This window comes from Typopeltis vanoorti, chromosome 5 (genome assembly GCF_054136105.1).
Source record: "Typopeltis vanoorti isolate ZY-2024b chromosome 5, IOZ_Tvanoo_1.0, whole genome shotgun sequence".
Taxonomy (NCBI): Eukaryota; Metazoa; Arthropoda; class Arachnida; order Uropygi; family Thelyphonidae; genus Typopeltis; species Typopeltis vanoorti.
The window spans coordinates 135,581,591-135,605,399 of record NC_143553.1 but is presented as its reverse complement, the minus strand read 5'-3'; the positions used below and the strand labels follow the sequence as shown (position 1 = coordinate 135,605,399).

The following is a 23,809-nucleotide window of genomic DNA, read 5'->3' as shown; positions in this document are numbered from 1 at the left end:
CAAAAAAAAAAAAAAAAGTGAAGAACAAGTTTTGAAAAGAATTTTATGGCTATGGATAACAAAATTATCCATATGATGATATCTCCATCTTTTTATAGGCTGTAGGTGATGTAATTTCCCCATTCCGTGTCTTAATTTTTGAGTAGGCTAGTTATTGACTGAGCAATCAGTAGTTGGCATTGGGTAATCCACAAGCCATATAAATTGAGATGCAATTTATTTTAGTCTAAGTTATAGTCAGCTCTTACTATAGCAAACTTGCTCATTATAATAAACTACTGAAATGTCCCAGGCTGTCTCCCAAGCATCATTACAGTTGTAAAGAAAATTCAGTATAGTAAACAATTTCTTTGGTCTATACAAATTGGCTTTGATAAATGTTGTGTGATGTTCTGCACTCCTGTGCTTGTCAGTATCATCATCAAGTGCCTTTGAAATAAATACATTCTTATAATATTATAAAACATTATTTTGTACTTTTCTTCAATATTTAGCTTGTGTCTTGTCTAAAATCTTTGTGTTTGACAAGTCATTTGTTGAAATGCAACCATGCATATGTTATTTAGATTTTTTCTCCCTTGAAATGTTGGAAGTAGTAGTGACTTATTTCATGCCATATAGAAATCTTTAAAAATTCCTGTTTTATGGTTATCACTATATGTTTCTCTGCCATTCAAGAAGTAAATTTAATAATAATAAAAAACCACTGGTTATCCTCAATTATAAATGATACAGTATGAAAATGTGATATCCAGGATATCTTGGCCATTAATTGTTCTGCTGAGAATAGTAATTTACTATTATCACAGAAACTTAACTAATAACTTTTATAATTTGAAGTTTTTGTAAGTTTTTAGTTTTTTTTAGGTGAGCAAATTTTTTAAATTTCAAATAGTGTTTGAAAATTTTTAAAGTTCAAATAAAAAGCTACTGATTTAGATTGCTTAATTTTTTAATAGCCTACCAGTCCAGAATTAGGTGTTCTGGTTAGAGAAAGTGCTAGAATTTATTTAAAGAATGGTAAACATGAAGAAGCATCAGCACTTTTAGAAGAACTTAGAAGGTAATATAAATTTTGTTAACTACTTGTAGTATGAATGAATTTTTTAATATAAAAATTCTTTATTTCAAGATGAAAATCATTGTTTCCTCTGAGCATTTTTATTTGATCTTTTGCATTTGCTTTTTTTTTTTTTAATAATAACTATGTACTAACTAGTTATTTGAGGATTTGATGGACAAAAGTCATATTTTCACTAACTTAAAATAAAAGTACTGTTTGTCAGTTTAGTCTTGAAACTTTAAGTAGTGGTCTTTAATTGCAATAACTGTCACTATAGCAAACTACCAAAAAGTCCTACCTAAAGTCCTGTTGAGACAGTGCAGTTCTAAAGAAAATTCATTATATCAGATTATTCGCTATAACAAACTATTCCTATTACAAGTTTGCTGTAGTGAGAGTTGACTTTGTCAAAATGTTTTTTTGATCATTATGAAAAGAAACTATTGATTAAAGGTACCAAGAAATTATATTCTTGGTTTAATCCTTTATCCAGGTGTAAGCAAACAAAGTTTGTGTGTGAAGTAACTTCATGAATGAGCAACTCGTATATAAAGGCTAATGACTTCACAAAATGGTTTCAGGCATAGAAGATCATGTATATAGACAATATTTATGTGCTAAAGCAAATTATTGAAAAAAAACAAGAATTTAATTTAGAAATTCATACGACCTTTATAGATTAACGAGAAAGCCTTTGATAAAATACACAGAGAAAACTATGGAATATAATGAAAAAACAAGGATATCCATTCAATTTGGTACAAGATATACAAAGTTTATATGAAGATACAAAAATGCAGTTAGGTAACAAATTAACAGAAGAGATTGAAATAAAACAAGGTGTGTCAGACAGGGATGCAGCTTATCTCCAACTCTATTCAATATATATATATATGTGTGTGTGTGTGTGTAAAAAGTTTTTTACCTTGGGGATAATATGTATTAAGGATACCAAGTAATTTTATAAACTTGGATTTTTTTTACTCCTTCTCCGAAGTAAGCAAAACAGTTAAGTTTGCGCCTGAATGTAGTTCAAGTCTAAAGGTAGTGCAACACCAGGGCAACTAGTTGCAAAGGTGGGTAGAGCTCTGATCATTATTCTTAGTATTTCCCATAATGTAAAACAGATCTCACTAAGAGATGTATACTGTTATACATTATGTGTGTGTGGGGGGGGGGTCACTACCCAGACCAGTTTCAACCTTTTTTGAGGTCTCCTCAGTGAATAGCTAGTCCCTGAAATACCAAGGTTTTTAGTAATACAGAGCCTTATCAACTTTACCTATACAAGTTGCTACAAGGTACTTTTACTTTGAATAAGAAACTCTGAATGAGATAAAGATGTTGTTATCTTGTCCTTTGAAGAGTCTTAGATGTTTCCGTGTGCTCCTTGTACTGCTTTGGCTATGTCTATGATTTTGTTTGTATAGAGCTGTTGTTCAGGATTAGGATCTATTTCTTGCAAGGCTGCTGTAATTGCTGGACAGGTAAAGATGTGAGTGGGTGTCATTTCAGTATTGGGGCAGTTGTTGCAGTTTCTATGTTCTTGTATCATCTGTATTGCTCTTCATTCCTCTATAATGTCCTGTTCTTAGTCTTGCTATCATGGTGGAGGTCCTTCTGTCAGCATTGATTTCGGGAATTTGATGTTGTATCACTGATTTCAGTGGAATTAGTTTAGCTTTTGCTAGTGCATTGGCATCAGCAAGAGTTATCATATGAGTTTCTTGGTTGAGTTCTCTGGCTTCTTTTGCTGCTTCATTGTAATCAATGCCTACATGAGCAGGAATCCATTGTAAAATGCAACTTTTACCTAAACACTTTAGTTGATTTAAGAGTTTATGGATGTCTTGTGTGAGCTTGGTATTGCCATTTTTAATTGCCTCCATAGCTGATCTTGAGTCACTGTAAATTATAATTCCTTCAGATTGTTGAGATGATGATAGATGTAAATAGGCTTCTAGTGCTTTATTTATTGCATAGAGTTCGCTAGTAAAATTGGAAGCGATTCTCCCAGATCCAACTTTTATTGAAAGTTTTTCACTTTTCGGGAGTAGAAGGAGAACACCAGCGCCTCCATTAATCATATTGGTGTCTGACGATCCATCGGCATAAATAATAACCTGTTTGGAGGATGAAAGAAGGTTGATAGTATTTAGGCCTTTTTCTTTGAGCATTTCTTTTGGTTCTTTTTTTGTACAGAGTTTGGTAAGGTTTAGATTTATGGAGGTATTTTGAAGGTAAAGGACTGAAAAATAGAGGTTCTTTGTTTATGTGGGCATTTAGCTGATCAAGACCTATTTTTTTCCTGATAGTGTCATCATATTGTAAAGTTGATGATCTGTGAAGTCTGCATTTTTGGTTCCAATGTTCATAAGTTTTTAGGGAGATATGGTCACTTTGGTAGCTTCCGATATTGTTTATGAATTTTATGGTGGCAAATTTTCGTCTGTCCTCCAGCAGGTCAAGCCCACATTCCTGTTGGGCTCTGATGTTGTTAGTGGATGAGATTGCACCAATGATAATCTTGGATGCTTTTGCTTGTACTTTGTTTACTTTTTTCTTTACCGATGAGGCCGAAGATGACCAGATAGGTGCTGCATATTCCATTATTGGCCTTATTAGTGTAGCGTAAGTAGTTTTGAGGATTTTTGGCTTTGCGCCCCAATTTGTTCCACAAAGCCTTTTCAGTATATTTAATTTTTTTAGAGCTCTGTTGGAAGTATTAGACATGTGTTGTGCAAAATGTAAATCCTGATCAAGTGTAATACCAAGGTATTTTGGATTTGCGACTTTTTTTCAATTAGCTTGTTGTTGATCATGACTTTGGGATTGTAGGAATGTCTATTTTTCCTGTCTGTACTAAAGGTGCTTAGTTTTGTTTTGTCTGGGTTGATTTTGAGTTTAAGTTCATCTGACCATTTTTCTAATCCTCTCATGGATTTGTTTAGAATCTCTTCTGGTTCTTTGATTTTAGCACTAGTGTGCCAGATGGCTATATCATCTGCATAGCAAGTTACTTTTGTGTCTTCTGTAAGGTAGTGATGAATATTATTGACATATAGAAGGAATAGTAAGGGACTGAGTACTGAGCCCTGGGGAACACCAGCCCAGGTTCTCCGCTCTTTTGATATTGCTGCATTGATTCTGACTTTGATCTTTCTTCCTCTGATGAAATCAGCAATCCAGATTAAAGCGTTTCCTCTAATTCCAATATCATGTATTGTTTGTATTAATTTTTTGATCCAAACACGATCGAAAGCAGCAGTCATATCAAGGAATATGGCAGTTGTCTTTTTTGTTGGTTTTTCCTGAAATGAGTCTATTATTGTTTGGCAGAAGTGGAATAATTGATCTGTTGTCAAATGATGAGTTCTATAGGCACTTTGGTAGTAGTTGATTTTCTTATTTTTTGTCAGCCAGTGCATAAGCCTGGAGTGTATGATTCTTTCAGTAATTTTACAAAGTATGCTAGTTAATGCAATAGGTCTATAACTTTGACATTCTGCAGCATTTCTGTCAGGTTTCAGGATGGGTACAATAACTGATTTTTTCCATTCTTTTGGAAGTTTGCCTGTTTGCCAAGAGCTATTGAGAATGTCCAGAAGTTGTTCTTTGGCATTTTTGCCAAGGTGTTTGACCATATGACCAAAGATAAGATCATTACCTGGAGATTTATTAGATGCAGTTTTCTCGATTGATGAATTTAGTTCACTTAGTGTAAATTCTTGGGAGAAGATGTCATTATATTGGTATGTTCTTGCTTGTTTTAGTAATTTACTTGTGAGTTTATTGAGGGTCTTGTCCTCTCTGTTATACTGAAGTTTGGTGTTGTTTGAATAGGTTTTTGCCAATGTGTTTGCAATTTCTTGATCTGTAATAGCTTGTTTCCCAGCATTTATGATGAAGTTTGTTTTCTGTTGGTTCTCTTTTTTGATATTGTTGTCTAGGATTCTAATAATGTTCCAGTGTTGGCTGTCTTTTCTTGGATCCAAGTTACTGCAAAGCTCCACCCATTTCTCTTGTTTGCACTTCCAAATTTCCTGCTCTATTTTGTATGTTATGCCAATTAATTTCTTTCTATATTCATCAGTTTTATTAATTCTGAATTGTTCATTGATATTGTCTCTTTCTGCAATCAAGATAAAGATGTAATTAACCCATAATGTATAACAGTATACATCTCTTAGTGAGATGTGTTTTACATTATGGGAAATACTAAGAATAATGATCAGAGCTTTACCCACTTTACAATGAGTTGCCCTGGTGTTGCACTACCTTTAGACTTGAACTACGTTCAGGTGCAAACTTAACTGTTTTGTTTACTTGGGAGAAGGAGTAAAAAAATCCAAGTTTATAAAATTACTTGGTATCCTTGGTATCCTTAATATATATATATATATATATATATATATATATTTTTTTTTTTTTATGAAGAATTGAATGACTAGAACCGAAATTTAAGTAAAAAGGTTTTAATTTAAAAACACTACTAGTTTTGGCCTGTAACAGCCTTCATCAGGTGACATTATAAAAGAAAGAAAAAAGAAAAAACACTAAACACTGAAGGTGAAAAGACTATGAACAACATAGAGAGTCTCTATACATAATTAGCATGAAAACGTTGTAGTTATATTTAAAGCTGTTCTTTCGTTTGTTGCATTGTTGGGAGAGTGCGTGCTTGCAGCATCGCGTGAATGCCAATACATGATTACAGCTGAATGACTATCTGGGAGGTTGTAGCTCAAGTTATTATTTAGATGAACAGGATTGAAGGTGATTTCTCTAGATTCCATGATTTTTCTCTCTAGTTCATCATTGTAACAGAAGATGTTAGTAGATTTTTCCCAGCAGACTTTGTGACTTTGGTTTTCATCATTAGGATTAGCCGAGAAAAGGATATGACTTGATAATGGCTCGCTGTCTCTTGTAAGTAATGTTCCTCATGTGTTCTTCCATACGCAATTAGACAGATTTGTCTGTCTGCCCAAAATAAGGAACATCACAATCACACAATATTTTATATACACCAGGGTATTTGAGTTGATGATGACAAGGTTTTGGGTGGCTTATTAAGAAACAGATCTTTGGAAGTGGAGTGAACAAGGTTCTGATATTGTATTTTCTTAGAACTTTTGCTTATGTGAAACTGTACTTAGGTAAGGAATAGATATATTGCCTTTGAATCTATTTGTTTCTTCTGAGTGCAGACAGACAATTCTGTCAAATTGCGTATGGAAGAACACATGAGGGACATTAAACATGAGGGATATTATAAGACAATGAAGATGACGTTCAAAAATCAGTTTACGAATTAAACAAAATAAACCAACAATACAATTCAAAAATTTCATAAAAGTAAACGAAAATCATGGCATTTAAAGGTTGGGATCATGTTTAATCAAAAATAGTTATAGAAAATAAAATAATAGAGCAGATGACACAGTTTAATTATTTATTTATAATATATCTAAAAGTAAAGATATAGATGAAAAAAATAAAGAAATTTCAGAAAATCTGTGGAACAATTAAAACGACACTGAATAAAAAAAATAAATAAAAAAAAAATTAGACAACAAACTCAGCTAAAATTTTACAAAGTAATGGGCATTCCCACTCTGTTATATGGTTCAGAAACCTGGATGGTTAAAAAGAAAGGAAAGTAAAATACAAGCTGCAGAGGTGAGATTTTTAAGAACAATTAAAGGATGCACAAAATTGAACCATATAAGAAATGATGACATCAGAAAAGAACTAGATATTTATAACATAAATGAAAAGATGAAGGAATATAGAGAGAAATGAAAAGAACATCTATCTAGGATGGAAAGATATTGGCTACCAAAAGAGGGGGATAGATATAGTCCAAAGGAAAAGAGAGAGGGGAAAGTCCAGTGAAGCTGGAACAGGCAAATGCCTAATCCTTGAAACAAAGACCTCACATTACTTTCCTTAGTATTCCACACTGCAAAGCACACATCCTTATTGACATGTATAATGCTATGCATTGTGGGAAGGTTCACTACCCAGCCTGGCTTTGACCATTATTGAAGTCTCATCAGTGGTAATACCTTGGCATCACTTCTAGACCCAGAAGTGATACCAGGGTGAGATAATGCAGAAGTCATATTTCCATGTACAACTAGCCAAGTAATTAAGGCAATTAATGTGGCAAGTAATGTGAAGTCATTAGCATGTAGGAGTTGCCCAGTCATGAAGTTACTTCACATGCAAACTTTGTTTGCTTACACTTGGATAAAGGATTAAACCAAGACTAATTTCTTGGCATCTTTAATTTATGGTATAACCAAGTGGAAAAACTTTCAAAAAAAATTAGCATTGACAAATTAATGCTCTGACATAGTCAATTCAGTTCTTAACACATTTTAAATAATTTTTTAATCATTAATATTACTTATATTCTTGCAGATCTAATCCACATGATCCAAAAACTTTAGCTCAACTTATATCTGCTTATTCTCAGTTTGATCCTAAGAAAGCTAAAGAGTATCCTTTAGTAGATCTTAATATTTCATAGTGTTGATGTTAAAAAGTAAAGATTTAAGACATGCTTCTATCTGTACAGTAAAAGCAACTTCATATAACAAATCACGATTCATTAGTAGTTGGAAAAAACAAACATGGTGCTATTTGGTTTTTAAATACTTAGATATTTTTGGCCTGTTCCTGATTGTCAAGTGTTAAAAAAAAAAAAAAAAAAAATGATATTATATAAGAAATGTTTAATAGATATTTAACCATGACAAAATCTGTGATATTTTATTCTCTTGGAGAATTAAATAGTACGGGGTGATTTTATTTTCTTGAAGTTGTTCATTTCTGTTTGTTTGAAAAGTGTTCATATTTAAAGTAGTTCCAATTAATCTGTTTTCCCAATATTTCTTTTTCTGACTGAAATAAGTATTTATTTAATTTATTGAAATGCTGCTGTCATCTCTTTGATAACAATCTAAATCTGGCACTTCAGGGAAAGGATAATGTAATTTTTACACAGGCAGTTTTCAGTTTTCCAGATAAAATAAAGCTTTTCCAAAAATATATTTAGTTAAAAAACTACCACTTTTGCCACCTGAAATCCAGAGCAGACACTTTTCCTGGAAGACAAATTGGAAGAGGGAAAAAGGTTATATAATGAGGGACTTGACATTTGTTGCCAAAGGTTCATGGACAATTCATTGCAGGAAAATTTACTGTGGGAACTATTCATCATGCAAAAAATTCATTGAAAACGTTATTCTTTAGAAAATTGAAATGATATTGCATTTGTACCAATATATAAAAAGTAAATACAGTGCAAGATAAATTTCACAAAATATAGTTTTTTTTATGTATTATTTGTTTAGATTTTAATAATAATTTTATTCTTCTACAATGAAAGTAATATATTTATTGATCGGCGAGTTTCCTACTTTCAGTTTCATTGTAATTTTCATTCATTCTAACCCTGGTTTGGAAATCCTGCTGAAATTCCATAACCAAACATAGAAAATGCTCAATTCATTTCTCACCTGAAAACATCCGTGCCCATCCATTGCAAGTTTCGAATCCACAGTTCATTGGTGGGAGAGGGTATATTATGTAACCAGTTGTTAACGACATATTTCTGATTACAATTTATTTTTGAACATTGTACAAGAGAAGTAATTAAGTACTTATTTCACTTTGGGGGCATGTATCTATCTATCTATATATATATGTCATCATCAAATTCCTGCCAAGTACCCTCAAGGGGTGTACAGGATATGATAGTACTACATGAAAAAAATTACATCATTATTAATTTCCTATCTTCAATTTTCCTCCAAATCAGTCTGTTATTTGTCAAGACTCCAACATTATCAGATCTTATATTTCTATCGTCTAAAGCACTTTGTACCATATCAATTCACCAATATCTTGGTCTTCCTCTGGGTCTTTTTGCTGCCAACCTGGCAGAGAACACTTGTTTTACTAATCTTTCCTTGCCCATTCTGTTTAAGTGACCATACGACCTGAGATTAGCTCTGCTAACGCATTCCTGGATGCTGACAATGTCAAGTTCTTTCCTAATATCCTCGTTTTTAATATGATATTGCCATTGATGCCATCTGTTCACGCCTATAATCTTTCTCGGGACTCTCATATCTGTGGTCTTTGGTCAAGTGTTTTACTTCTGACCCAGCTCTCAGATCCATAAGTTAAAACTGGTTTGAACACTGTCTTGTATACAGCTAATTTAGTGTTCCGACTAATTTCTCTCTTATTCCATATGAATTTATTCATTTGACTTCCCATCATACCAGCTTTGCTGATTCTGTTGTCTATTTCTATATTTAATTTACCATCTTCAGTAAAAATCGTGCCTAAATAGCTGAAATGTTTTACTTGTTCCACAGGTTCTCCATTCACAACACAGTTGACATTTTCAATGATTCTGCCTATTTTCATTGTCTTTGTCTTTTTATTGCTGACCTTCATACCATATCTATTACAACAGCTATTCAATTTAGTCAGAGAATCTTGCAGACTTGTAGCAGATTTATTTAGAAGTATAACATCATCCGCATAAAGCAAAGAGCTGACATTAACATCTCCAATTTTGATATAATGTTTAATGCCACTTTCCTTCATAATGTGATCCATATAGATAATGAATAACAGAGGGGATAATGTACATCCTTGTCTCACACCAGATTTAACATTAAACCATCTTCCTGTACTTCCTTCAATTCTAACTGCTGACTTACAACTCAAATAAAGACTAAGTATTGCTTGATATAATGCCCCATTGACACCATATAACTGCAGCGTATTGAATAGCTTCTCTCTTGGCACCTTGTCATATGCCTTTTGCAGATCGACAAAACTTAAATACAGATCTTTGTTATATTCCCATGCTTTCTCGACTATTTGTCGTAAAGTGAAAATCTGATCCTGACAGCCTCTATTTGGCCTGAATCCAGCTTGTTCTTCACCAAGCTTTTCTTCCACAATTCTTCTCAACTGTTTCTCAAGTATACTTGCATAGATCTTGCCAGGAACACTCAGTAGGGAAATACCTCTGTAATTCTGACATGCAGTTTTATTTCCCTTTTTATATATGGGTACTATGAGAGCTCTACTCCAATCATCGGGAATTCATCCCTCTGTCCAGGCTTTCTGAACTATGCAGTGCAGCCACTATAAGACTCTTATACCACCATACTTCAGCATTTCTGGTCGAATATCATCTACTCCTGCTGCCTTTCCACATTTCAAGCCTTTGATGGCTTTTTCTACTTCTAGTATGGATATGTATTCCTGACTGCATGCCCAGTCAGTATTTTTTACCACTGTGCTGTCATCACTGCTTGTTTCATTTAGCAGTTTTTCAAAGTAATTACTCCATACTTCAAGGATATCTTTTTCTCCCGTTTTCATGTCACCTTTATCATCTCTAATTCCTTTTACAGCACTCTTTCCTCCATTCTTAAGCTTCTTCAACAACCTCCAAAATATTTTGCCACCTTCTTGATATTTATTTTCTATATTCTTGCCAAAGTCCTCCAATGACTTTTATTTAGCTAGTTTTGCAGTGTTTATCATTCTTGCATTTGTCTCTATATTCTCTAAGAGCACAAGCTGATTTATTTGACAGTAACTTTTGTTATGCTTTCTTCTTTTCCTTCACTGCCTCTTTAACTTCCTCTGTCCACCAGGGAGTCCTGATTTTTTTATCCTTACAGATAACCTCACCACATGACTCTCTGGCAGAATCAATCAATGTTTTCTTCAGCGTTTGCCACTGAATCTCCAAGGTTTGATTCCTGTTCTTGAACTCTTTCATTTGTTCTTCAATAATCTTTGTGTATAATCTTTGCCTACAGTTCACATCTGAGAGCTGCTCAACTTTTATTCGCTTTAAAACTTTCTTACATGTTATTCTTTTCAATATGAAATTCAATTTTATCCTGCTCAAGACTAAATAGTGATCACTCCCAATTTCAAATCCTCTGTACACTCTGGTGTCCTGCACCAGGGAGAAAACATCACTATCAATAATAACATAGTCAATGAGACTTTTCTTATTCCTAGCCTCTTCTGTCCATGTGAATTTGTGCACATTTTTATGTTGGAACATGGTGTTAGTAATAACCAGTCCATGTCCTGAGCAGAAATCCAACAGATAGTTGCCATTATTATTAGCTTTGCTCTTTTCTCCAAATTTTCCCAAAATATTTTTGTATATCTCACAATTATTTCCTACTCTGCTATTTAGATCCCCAACAAGGACCAATTTTTCATTGTGTCAGTTGGTTTTTCTAAAGCCTCAAAAATTCCTCCACTTCTACCTTAGTAGAAACTTCTGTGGGACCATAGGCACAAATAAGTCTCATTGTGTCCAGTTCCCCATTCTCATATTTGCCACATTACTCTACTTGAGACTGGCTCTCATTTAAGAAGATTAGCCTCGTATTTTGTGTTGAATACTATGGCTACTTCTTCTTTTCCTTGATTGTCATTGCCTGAATATAACATTTTGTATTTATTGCTCAGAAAGATCTCACCAGTTTTGTCTTTTTTGTTTCAGAAAAATTATGTCGATCTGGTACTTATCTAATTCCTCAGGTAGCTACATTTCTTTGCCATTCAGGCTTCTTACATTGATAGTACCGATCTTTAACTCTGGTGATGTTGAATTGGGGTTTATTTTCAGCTTTGTTCCAGTAGCTGACTTTTCGCTGTTCGCCCTGATTCCCTGGTGAAAACAACGGGGGCCTTGTTTAACCGGGCGACGCCCCAGCCGGCATGAAATTTTGTCATGTTGTACCATCATTTTTTATTTTGGTTTAACCAATAAGAATACAATTTGGTCGGCTAAATCCCAAATTGCCAGCCCATTCTCGTCCGTTCAGTATCCAAGTAGATACCCAACAGGGTGCACCACGATAAGGTGAGGATTGGACATTAGGTCAGAAGCCCTGGTCGGTTCTCCGCATTCCTTTAAAGGCTATGTGGAGGTCTCCTCTCAGCTATACAGCTTTGACCCTTAAGTACCCCCCTTAAGCACCTATATATATGTGTATATATATTTTATTTTTTTATTTTTTTTCAAATAAAGAAGGCTAAATATAAAAATTAAATTTCTTAGTATTATCAAATACTAGTATTGGAGGAAAAGGTAAAGTACAGTATTGCACTTGACGATAGCAATTTGGCTTATGCTGATTTATGTAAATTTATTATTTTCTTTAATATAATTACTCAAAAGTGCACTTATGATCTTAAACTAGCTCTGTAAACGATAATAGCATACAACATATCTTTCGTATGTAGGAAGAGTGGAGTCATTTTCAAAAAAATGCATGTGTATTCAATAACTGAAACACATCACCTTCTGAATTAGTTCAGATAAAAATATATCGCACCTGGATGGATGTCTAAATGCACAGAACAGAAAAATAGTGAATGGTTAGAAGAATAAATAAATATTTAAGAGGTGCTTAAGGGTCAAAGCTGTATAACTGAGAGGAGACCTCCACATAGCCTTTAAAGCAATGCGGAGAACCGACGACGGCTTCTGACCTAATGTCCAATCCTCACCTTCTCGTGGTGCGCCCTGTTGGGTATCTACTTGGATACTGAACGAACGAGGATGGGCTGGCAATTTGGGATTTAGCTGACCAAATTGTATTCTTATTGGTTAAACCAAAATAAAAAATTATGGTACAACATGACAAAATTTCATACTGGCTGGGGCGTCGGCGGTTAAAAACAAGGCCCCGTTGTTTTCGCCAGGGAACCAGGGCGAACAGCGAAAAGTCAGCCCTGAAACAAATCTGAAAGCAAACCCCAACTCAACATCACCAGAGTTAAAGATCGGTACTATTAACATAAGAAGCCTGAATGGCAAAGAAATGGAGCTAGCTGAAGAATTAGATAAGTACCAGATCAACATAATAGGGGTTACTGAAACAAAAAAAACAAAACTGGTGAGATCTTTCTGACCAATAAATACAAAATGTTATATTTAGGCAATGACAATCAAGGAAAAGAAGGAGTAGCCTTCAAGCCCACATCACTCTACTTGAATGGCAGGCAGTCTCAAGTAGAGTGATGTTGGCAAATATATGAATGGAGAACTTGACAATGAGACTAATTTGTGCCTATGGTCTCACAGAAGGTTCTACTAGGGTAGAAGTGGAGGAATTTTTTGAGGCTTTAGAAAAAGCAACTGACACAATGAAAAAGGAAAAGTTGGTCTTTGTTCGGGTTCTAAATAGCAAAGTAGGAAATTATTGTGAGACATACAAAAATATTTTAGGAAAATTTGGAGAAAAGAGCAAAGCTAATAATAATGGCAAATATCTGTTGGATTTCTGCTCTGGACATGAACTGGTTATTACTAACACCATGTTCCAACATAAAAATGTGCACAAATTCCCATGGAGAGAAGAGGCAAGGAACAAGAAAAGTCTCATTGACTATGTTATCTTTGATAGTGATGTTTTCTCCCTGGTGCGGGACACAAGAGTGTACAGAGGATTTGAAATTGGAAGTGATCACTATATAGACTTGAGCAGGTTAAAATTGAATTTCATATTGAAAAGAATAACATGTAAGAAAGTTTTAAAGCGAATAAAAGTTGAGCAGCTCTCAGATGTGAACTGTAGGCAAAGATTATACACATAGATTATTGAAGAAAAAATGAAAGAGTTCAAGAACAGGAATCAAACTGTGGAGATTCAGTGGCAAACGTTGAAGAAAGCCCTGATTGATTCAGCTAGAGAGGCATGTGGTGAAGTTGTCTGCAAGGATAGAAAAATCATAACTCCATTGCGGACACAGGAAGTTAAAGAGGCAGTAAAGGAAAAGAAGAAAGCATATCAAATGTTCCTGGCAAATAAGTCAGCTTGTGCTCTTAGAGAATACAGAGACAAATGCAAGAATGCTGAGCACTGTGCAAAACTAGCTAAACAAAAGTCATGGGAGGACTTTGGAAAGAATATAGAAAATAAATATCAAGAAGGTGACAAAATATTCTGGAAGTTGTAGAAGAAGCTTAGGAATGGAGGAAAGAGTGCTGTAAAAGGAGTTAGAGATGATAAAGGTGACATGAAAACAGGAGAAAAAAAGATATCATTGAAGTATGGAGTAATTACTTTGAAAAACTGCTAAATGAAACAAGCAGTGATGACAGCACAGTAGTAAAAAACACTGACTAGTCATGCAGTCAGGAATACATATCCATACTTGAAGTAGAAAAAGCCATCAAAGGCTTAAAATGTGGAAAGGCAGCAGGAGTAGATGATATCCGACCAAAATGCTGAAGTATGGTGGTATAAAAGTCTTACAGTGGCTGCACTGCATAGTTCAGAAAGCCTGGACAGAGGGACGAATTCCCGATGATTGGAGTAGAGCTCTCATAGTACCCATAAAAAAAAAGGGAAATAAAACTGAATGTGAGAATTACAGAGGTATTTCCCCACTAAGTGTTCCTGGCAAGATCTATGCAAGTATACTTGAGAAACGATTGAGAAGAATTGTGGAAGAAAAGCTTGGTGAAGAACAAGCTGGATTCAGGCCAAATAGAGGCTGTCAGGATCAGATCTTCACTTTACGACAAATAGTCGAGAAAGCATGGGAATATAACAAAGATCTGTATTTAAGTTTTGTCGATTTGGAAAAGGCATATGACAAGGTGCCAAGAGAGAAGCTATTCAATACGCTGCAGTTATATGGTGTCAGTGGGGCATTATATCAAGCAATACTTAGTCTTTATTTGAGTTGTAAGTCAGCAGTTAGAATTGAAGGAAGTACAGGAAGATGGTTTAATGTTAAATCTGGTGTGAGACAAGGATGTACATTATCCCCTCTGTTATTCATTATCTATATGGATCACATTATGAAGGAAAGTGGTATTAAACATGATATCAAAATTGGAGATGTTAATGTCAGCTCTTTGCTTTATGCGGATGATGTTATTCTTCTAAATAAATCTGCTACAAGTCTGCAAGATTCTCTGACTAAATTGAATAACTGTTGTAGTAGATATGGTATGAAGGTCAGCAATAAAAAGACAAAGACAATGAAAATAGGCAGAATCAGTGAAAATGTCACTTGTGTTGTGAATGGAGAACCTGTGGAACAAGTAAAACATTTCAGTTACTTAGGTACGATTTTTGTCCGCGCGGTTAGCCTAGTGGCTTTGCGCTTCGCAACCATATGCCTGGGGAAAGAGTGTCCTAGGTTCGATTCCCGTCGGAGACGTGAGGAGCTGAAGGATCTTCCTCAGCCATAGCCAAGTTAGCCGGTCTTGGGCGCGGGCAGTAGGGTTTTTTCCTCCAGTTTATCTGGTGTTTTTCATCCCGCAAGCAGGCAAACCGGCCCCTTGAACACACAGCGATACAGCCAAGAATACCTTGAGGCATAGGAGTGACCATTCTATCCTCGTATTTCGGTTACGAAATCCAAGCATGCTTGGAAGGTTGTAGGCCTTAAAGGCCTGTTAAACCATTGGGATAGATAGATAGATAGGTACGATTTTTACTGAAGATGGTAAATTAAATATAGAAATAGACAACAGAATCAGCAAAGCTGGTATGGTGGGAAATCAATTGAATAAATTCATATGGAATAAGAGAGAAATTCGTCAGAACACTAAATTAGCTGTATACATGACAGTGTTCAAACCAGTTTTAACTTATGGATCTGAGAGCTGGGTCAGAAGTACAACACTTGACCAAAGACTAGAGACCGCAGATATGAGAGTCCTGAGAAAGATTAGAGGCATGAACAGATGGCATCAATGGCAATATCATATTAAAAACGAGGATATTAGGGAAGAACTTGACATTGTCAGCATCCAGGAATGCGTTAGCAGAGCTAATCTCAAGTAGTATTGTCACTTACAAAGAATGGGTGAAGAAAGATTAGCAAAACAAGTGTTCTCTGCCAGGTTGGCAGGAAAATGACCCAGAGGAAGACCAAGATATAGGTGGATTGATACGGTACGATGTGCCTTAGATGATAGAAATATAAGATCTGATAATGTTGGAGTCTTGACAAGTAACAGACTGATTTCGAGGAAAATTGTAGATAGGAAGTTAGTAATGATGATGTAATTTTTTTCATGTAGTACTATCATATCCTGTACACCCCTTGAGGGTACATGGCAGAAATTTGATGATGATGATAAATATTTAAGGATAATAAATATTCTTAAATATTGTCCTCTTTTTCCTTAACATTTCTTAAATTTTTTCTTCTCCCTAATAATTTTTCTAACTATTAATTGTTCGAATAGTTAATACGAATATGTAAATAGTTAACTATAAATATTAATTGGATATAAATATTATCCCTAAGTATTCTTAAATATGATGCTCTTCCTCCCTAACCATTCTATACCAGTTCTGTAAAAATTAATATTCCATCTGCAGAGTCTGTAGCAGGAAAGAATATCATCATCATCATCAAATTCCTGCTATGTACCCTCAAGAGTTGTACTGGATGTGATAGTACTACATGAAAAAATTTCATCATTTCTAACGTCCTATCTACAATTTTCCTCCATATCAGTCTGTTACTTGTCAAGACTCCAACATTATCAGATCTTATATTTCTATCGTGTAAGGCACTTTGTACCATATCAATCCACCTACATCTTGGTCTTCCTCTAGTCGTTTTCCAGCCAACATGGTAGAGAACATTTGTTTTGCTAATCTTTCCTCACCCATTCTATTTAAGTGACCATACCACCTGAGATTAGCTCTGCTAATGCATTCCTGGATGCTGACAATGTCAAGTTCTTTCCTAATATCCTCATTTTTAATATGATATTGCCATTGATGCCATCTGTTCATGTCCCTAATCTTTCTCAGGACTCTCATATCTGCGGTCTCTAGTCTTTGGTCAAGTGTTTTACTTCTGACCCAGCTCTCAGATCCATAAGTTAAAACTGGTTTGAACACTGTCTTATATACAGCTAATTTAGTGTTCCGTCTAATTTCTCTCTTATTTCATATGAATTTATTCAATTGACTTCCCACCATACCAGTTTTGCAGATTCTGTTGTCTATTTCCATATTTAATTTACCATCTTCACTAAAAATCGTGCCTAAATAGCTGAAATGTTTTTTTTCCCCCACAGTCTCTCCATTAACAACATTACAACAGTTAATCAATTTAGTCAGAGAATTTTGCAGACTTGTACTGGATTTATTTAGAAGTATAACATCATCTGCGTAAAGCAAAGAGCTGACATTAACATCTCCAATTTTGATATCATGTTTAATACCACTTTCCTTCATGATGTGATCCATATAGATAATGAATAACAGAGGGGATAATGTACATCCTTGTCTCACACCAGATTTAACATTAAACCATCTTCCTGTACTTCCTTCAATTCCAACTACTGATTTATAACTCAAATAAAGACTAAGTATTGCTTGATATAATGCCCCATTGATACCATATAACTGTAGCGTATTGAATAGCTTCTCTTTTGGCACCTTGTCATATGCCTTTTTCAATTCGAAAAAACGTAAGTACAGATTTTGTTATAATCCCATGTTTTCTCGACTATTTCTTGTAAAATGAAGATCTTATCCTGACAGTCTCTATTTGGCCTGAATCCAGCTTGTTCTTCACCCAGCTTTTATTCCACAATTCTTCTCGACCGTTTCTCAAGTATATTTGCATAGATCTTGCCAGGAACACTCAGTAGGGAAATAGCTCTGTGATTCTCACATTCAGTTTATTTACCTTTTTATAATATGGGTACTATGAGAGCTCTACTCCAATCATCAGGAATTCGTCCCTCTGTCCAGGCTTTCCTATGCAATGCAGCCACTGTAAGACTTTTATACCACCATATTTCGGCATTTCTGGCCCCAATATCATCTACTCCTGCTGCCTTTCCACATTTCAAGCCATTGATGACATTTTCTACTTCTAGTATGGATATGTATTCCTGACTGCATACTTGGTCAGTGTTTTTAACGCTATGCTGTCATCACTGCTTGTTTCATTTAGCAGTTTTTCAAAGTAATTACTCCATACTTCAATGATATCTTTTTCTCATATTTTCATGTCACCTTTATCATCTCTAATTCCTTTTACAGCACTCTTTCCTCCATTCCTAAGCGTCTTCAACAACCTCCAGAATATTTTGCCACCTTCTTGATATTTATTTTCTATATTCTTGCCAGAGTCCTCCAATGACTTTTGTTTAGCTAGTTTTACACACTGTTTAGCTTTCTTACATTTGTCTCTGTATTCTGTAAGAGTAAAAGCTGACTTATTTGTCAGGAACTTTTGATATGCTTTCTTCTTTTCCTTCACTGCCTCTTTAATTTCCTGTGTCCACCATGGGGTTCTAATTTTTCTATCCTTCCAGACAACTTCACCACATGCCTCTCTAGCTGAATCTCCAAGGTTTGATTCCTGTTCTCAAACTCTTTCATTTTTTCTTCAATAATCGTTGTGTATGTTAGTCTACAGTTCACATCTGAGAGCTGCTCAAATAATAAAACTTTCTTACATGTTATTCTTTTCAATATGAAATTCAGTTTTATCCTGCTCATGACTAAATAGTGATCACTTCCAATTTCAAATCCTCCGTATATTCTGGTGTCCTGCACCAGGGAGAAAACATCACTATCAACAATAACATAGTCAATGAGACTTTTCTTGTTCCTTACCTCTTCTCTCCATGTGAATTTGTGTACATTTTTATGTTGGAACATGGTGTTAGTAATAACCAGTCTATGTCCTGAGCAGAAATCCAACAGATATTTGCCATTATTATCCATATTTTCCCCAAATATTTTTGTATGTCTCACAATCATTTCGTACTCTGCTATTTTGATCCCAACAAGGTCTAACTTTTCCTTTTTCATTGTGTCAGTTGCTTTTTCTAAAGCCTCAAAAAATTCCTCCACTTCTACCTTAGTAGAACCTTCTGTGGGACCATATTCACAAATAAGTCTCATTCTCTAGTTCCCCATTCTCATATTTGCCCACATTACTCTACTTGAGACTGACTGCAATTCAAGTAGATTAGCCTGTTATTTTGTGTTGAATACTATGGCTACTCCTTCTTTTCCTTGATTGTCATTGTCTGAATATAACATTTTGTATTTATTGCTCAGAAAGATCTCACCAGTATTTGTCTTTTTTGTTTCAGTCACCCCTATTATGTCGATCTGGTACTTATCTAATTCCTCAGCTAGCTCCATTTCTTTGCCATTCAGGCTTCTTATGTTGATAGTACCGATTTTTGACTCTGGTGATGTTGAGTTGGGGTGTGTTTTCAGATTTGTTCCAGTAGCTGACTTTTCGCTGTTCGTCCTGGTTCCTTGGTGAAAACAACGGGGGCGGGGGGCTTGTTTAACTGGGCGAAGCTCCAGCAGGCATGAAATTTTGTCATGTTGTACCATCATTTTTTATTTCATTTTAACCAATAAGAATACAATTTGGTCGGCTAGATACCCAACTTAATGCACCACGAGAAGGTGAGGATTGGACATTAGGTCAGAAGCCCTGGTCGGTTCTCTGCATTCTTTTAACGGCTATGTGGAATTCTCCTCTCATTTATACAGCTTTGACCCTTAAGCACCCCAAGAAAGAATATTAATAACTTTATACGCAATAAAAATTTTCATAAAGCTAAATATAATTGAAATATTAAAAATATATAAAATACTTCTTTTTTTTTAAATATTTTTTAAAAAATATATGTGTGTGTATTTTTAGTTTTTCCGTATATATCCGCGAAGAATTTTCGTGCAATGAATTTTCCGGTGATGAATTGTCTGGATGCAGTTGCCAAAATGTTGAATAGTTACATTAACTTGATTTGATATTTAATATAACTTTGATAGGTATACATAAATTTTAATGTAATCTTAATAGATTATATTTAAATAAGCAAGTTTGTTCCTGATAAGTGTAAACTAATGGAAAAGAAATAATTTATGGTTGTGATATTTTATTATGAAAGATTTAAGGCTCTAGTTATGTACTTCCTTTTAGACTATGCCTAAACTCACATATTGAGTTTAACATTATTAATAATTTATAATTATTTTTTTCTTAAAAAAAACCATTTCATTTGTTTATGAAACATGCATAAGTTTCCAGCAATCATAGTAGATTCGAGGCAAATGCATTTTTTATTTATTTTTTCATTGTAAAATGAAATGAAATGCAGTCAGTGAAATATTATAGTCAAGGCTGTAAGTTTGAATTCCACCATAAGTGCAGATGTTTTTTAGATGGTAGATGAATTTCATCTGGTGTGAAACCACCACCATGCTTTATTGGAGGCTGGCACACTGAAATCATGCTTGGTTTCTAAAGCATTACTATAATACATTTGTATTAGTATCATGGTTAAGGATGGAAATGTATTATAATTAAGCAGCATCTTGTGGGTGGGATTCATAGAAAAGAAAATTCTCATTTGCTATAGTTTTTCATACAAAAACAATGCTCATGGTAGTATATTTTTATACTGCACTGTTAACAGATGACTAGTAAATACCCTTGTCTGAAGTAGCTTTACTGTGTACATGCAATTTTATATGCTAATCTTAAATGTTCTGTATTGTTCTCTAATACAGTATTACTTCTATCACACAATCTTATGTTCTTGCAGAGATAATGTATTTAAATAAAGCTGAAATGTTATGGTACAGAGTGGCTTTTGTTTCCAGTGAAACATTTTTGTTATGGTATCATTTTTTGCTTAAATGGTAAAGTACTTTTTGGAGTAGAGAATTTATGTAATATTTGATTGTGTTTTCTGTATTGTACATATGCAGAATAGTTGTTAAATTAAACACGTTTGTCCTGATTGGGGAGGGGGGGAGGAGATAAAGTATTATTATCATTTAAGCACCATCTTTCAGCTAAGGTAACTAAATTAATTTATACGACTATGTTATAGCAATTCGGCTGTATTTGGTTTCCAATTTAATTTATTATAGTCTAATTGATTTATTATTATTCGTGACACCTCCAAGGAGTCCGAAGACTCATTGCGAGAGGACACCTACTGTACAACTCTCCCATCTCCATCACTACACAGAATCTCTACTACCAATCATCTACATTTAAAATATAAAATGATAATTATAGCAAGAACTATAGCAAAAAAAAATTCCTAGTTAAGGAACCATTTCTGTTATTTGTTAAATAGAAATGGCAATATTAAGTTTATCATCTTCAGTGAGACAAGTAGTATTATTGTTTTTGAATACTGTAATTTCATAAGTGTAGTATTATATTTTAGAACTTGAGATATGTAATTGAGTTAATGTTTCAAATGAGTTCAAAATAAATTAAATAAGTCTGTTTTTTTATGAATAAAAAAGTAATTATAATAATATAAATCAAGAGGATATTAAATCCAGCATTATTTCAAAGCTGAATACAGAAACTATGAAAGTTTCGTACAAAATTCGACCAGAGAGCTTACAGGAATACACTCGCTGGCATTTACAAGTTGCTACCGCAGACCTTATAGGAGACACGAATGCTGCCCAAGCATCCATATATTTGCCTTCTGTTGGTCCATTTTGATAAGGTTTCACTGGCCTGACAGCTGTTTCGAACTGATTGGTTCTCCTCCAGATATATATAGACACTTGGTCAGCGTTCATATCTCCTGGAAGGTCCACGCTTGGGAAACTCGTAAATGCCAGCAAGTGTATTCTCGTAAGCTCTCTGGTCAAATTTCATACAAAACTTTCATAGTTACTGCATTTGGCTTTGAAATAATGCTGGATTTAATATCCACTTGATTTATATAATTGTGCATCTCCGAAATGAAGCCTTTTGGCTCTTCATTTTAGTAATCATAATAGTTTGGTACTTCTAGTTACTATTTCAAATGTTTTATTTTATTTTAATCCATAGAACATTGTATACTTAAGTGTTTTCCTTAGTGATCTTTTTAGAGTAAGTAAAGCGCTTCCTCCTGTTGGAAACTTGTCAGAAGTTGTTGATACTGATAACTTAGAAACAACTAGTTGGTCTTTAGGTTCTAAATATGTAAAGAAAGCAGCCAAAATAGAGGCCTCACCTGTTACCCAACCTGAAACTGGTGAAGGACTTCTAGAAAAAAGGAAAAAGAACAAAAAGAAGAAGAAAGGTATAAAAGGGATTTCTCTTAAAGAACAATATTATTATAGCATAGAATAATACATTGTTTGTTTTGTAATAATTTTTCAGTTGTTTAATTATATCAGTCTTTTTTTCTGCATATGTCTTTTGATGATAAGTTTGTGTTACAGTTCAAAAATGAAAACTGTACATTTACTATTTTGTTAACAATTTTCAGGAATACTTTCTCTTTTATATTTTCAGTGAACATTCTATGCATTTTGAGGCATTTTTTGTTTTAATTAAAATGCTATAAAGCAAATAGCTTTCATTGTACAGAAACCTTTTCCTAAGACATCATCTTATATTTTATATTTAGTTTCTCATTGCAGTAGAAATTGAATATCCCTCCTGATCTCATCTCTGCTGCCCTTTTTGTGTAATAAGATAATGCAGGATTTATGCCACTGCAGTGGAAAAATATCATTGAACATATATTTATAGCCATTGCTGTTTAACCTGTATGTTAATGATATTGGCAAAGATTTGGATGAAGATATTCAGTTGTTTGCAGATGATGCAAGTGGGATGAACTATGAAGAGTAGAGAAGATGTTGTGGCCTTACAAGAAGACTTCAATAGATTGAGTGAATGGTAAAAGGAAATCCGGTACAAATCTGCAAGATTCTCTGACTAAATTGAATAACTGTTGTAATAGATATGGTATGAAGGTCAGCAATAAAAAGACAAAGACAATGAAAATAGGCAGAAACATTGAAAATATCAACTGCATTATGAATGCAGAAGAACCTGAGTAGAACAAGTAAAACATTTCAGCTACTTAAGCACGATTTTTAATGAAGATTGTAATTTAAATATGGAAATAGATAACTGAATCAACAAAGCTGGTATGGTAGGAAGTCAACTGAATAAATTTATATGGAATAAGAGAGAAATTAGTCGAAACACTAAATTAGCTGTATACAAGACTGTGTTCAAACCAATTTTAACTTATGGATCTGAGAGCTGGGTCAGAAGTAAAAACACTTGACCAAAGGCTAGAGATCACAGATATGAGAGTCCTGAGAAAGATTAGGGGCATGAACAGATGGCATCAATGGCAATATCATATTAAAATGAGGATATTAGGAAAGAACTTGACATTGTTAGCATCAGGAATGTGTTAGCAGATCTAATTTCAGATGGTATGGTCACTTAAACAGAATGGGAAAGGAAAGATTAGCAAAACCATTGTTCCCTGCCAGGTTGGCAGGGAAAAGATCCAGAGAAAGACCAAGATATAGGTGGATCGATATAATAAAAAGTGCCTTAGAAGATAGGAATATAAGATCTGATAATGTTGGAGTCTTGACAAGTAACAGATTGATTTGAGGAGAATTGTAGATAGGAAGTTAGTGATGATGTAAGTTTCATGTAGTACTATCATATCCTGTATGCCTCTTGGGGGTACATGTCAGGAATGTGATAATGATACAACCATATGGTATGAATGAAATATTATGCTGAGCAATACAAGTCTATATTTAAGTTGTTAGTTAGCAGCAGTTAGAATTGAAGTACAGGAATATGGTTTGATGTAAAATCAGGTGTAAAACAAGGATGCACACTGTCTTCACTGCTATTCATCATTTA

General features: G+C 34.3%; 1 protein-coding gene across 2 annotated transcripts in view; it reads left to right on the top strand.

Annotated features, from left to right (window-relative positions):
* Srp72 (signal recognition particle 72) overlaps positions 1 to 23,809 on the top strand; it is a 166,142-nt gene that overhangs the window by 120,664 nt on the left and 21,669 nt on the right. For both annotated transcript variants that reach the window (XM_090392757.1, XM_090392756.1), the window contains 3 exons: positions 960 to 1,063; positions 7,493 to 7,570; positions 22,012 to 22,205. In XM_090392757.1, the coding sequence (XP_090248883.1) occupies positions 960 to 1,063; positions 7,493 to 7,570; positions 22,012 to 22,205 (376 nt within the window). The remainder of the gene's footprint in view (positions 1 to 959; positions 1,064 to 7,492; positions 7,571 to 22,011; positions 22,206 to 23,809) is intronic.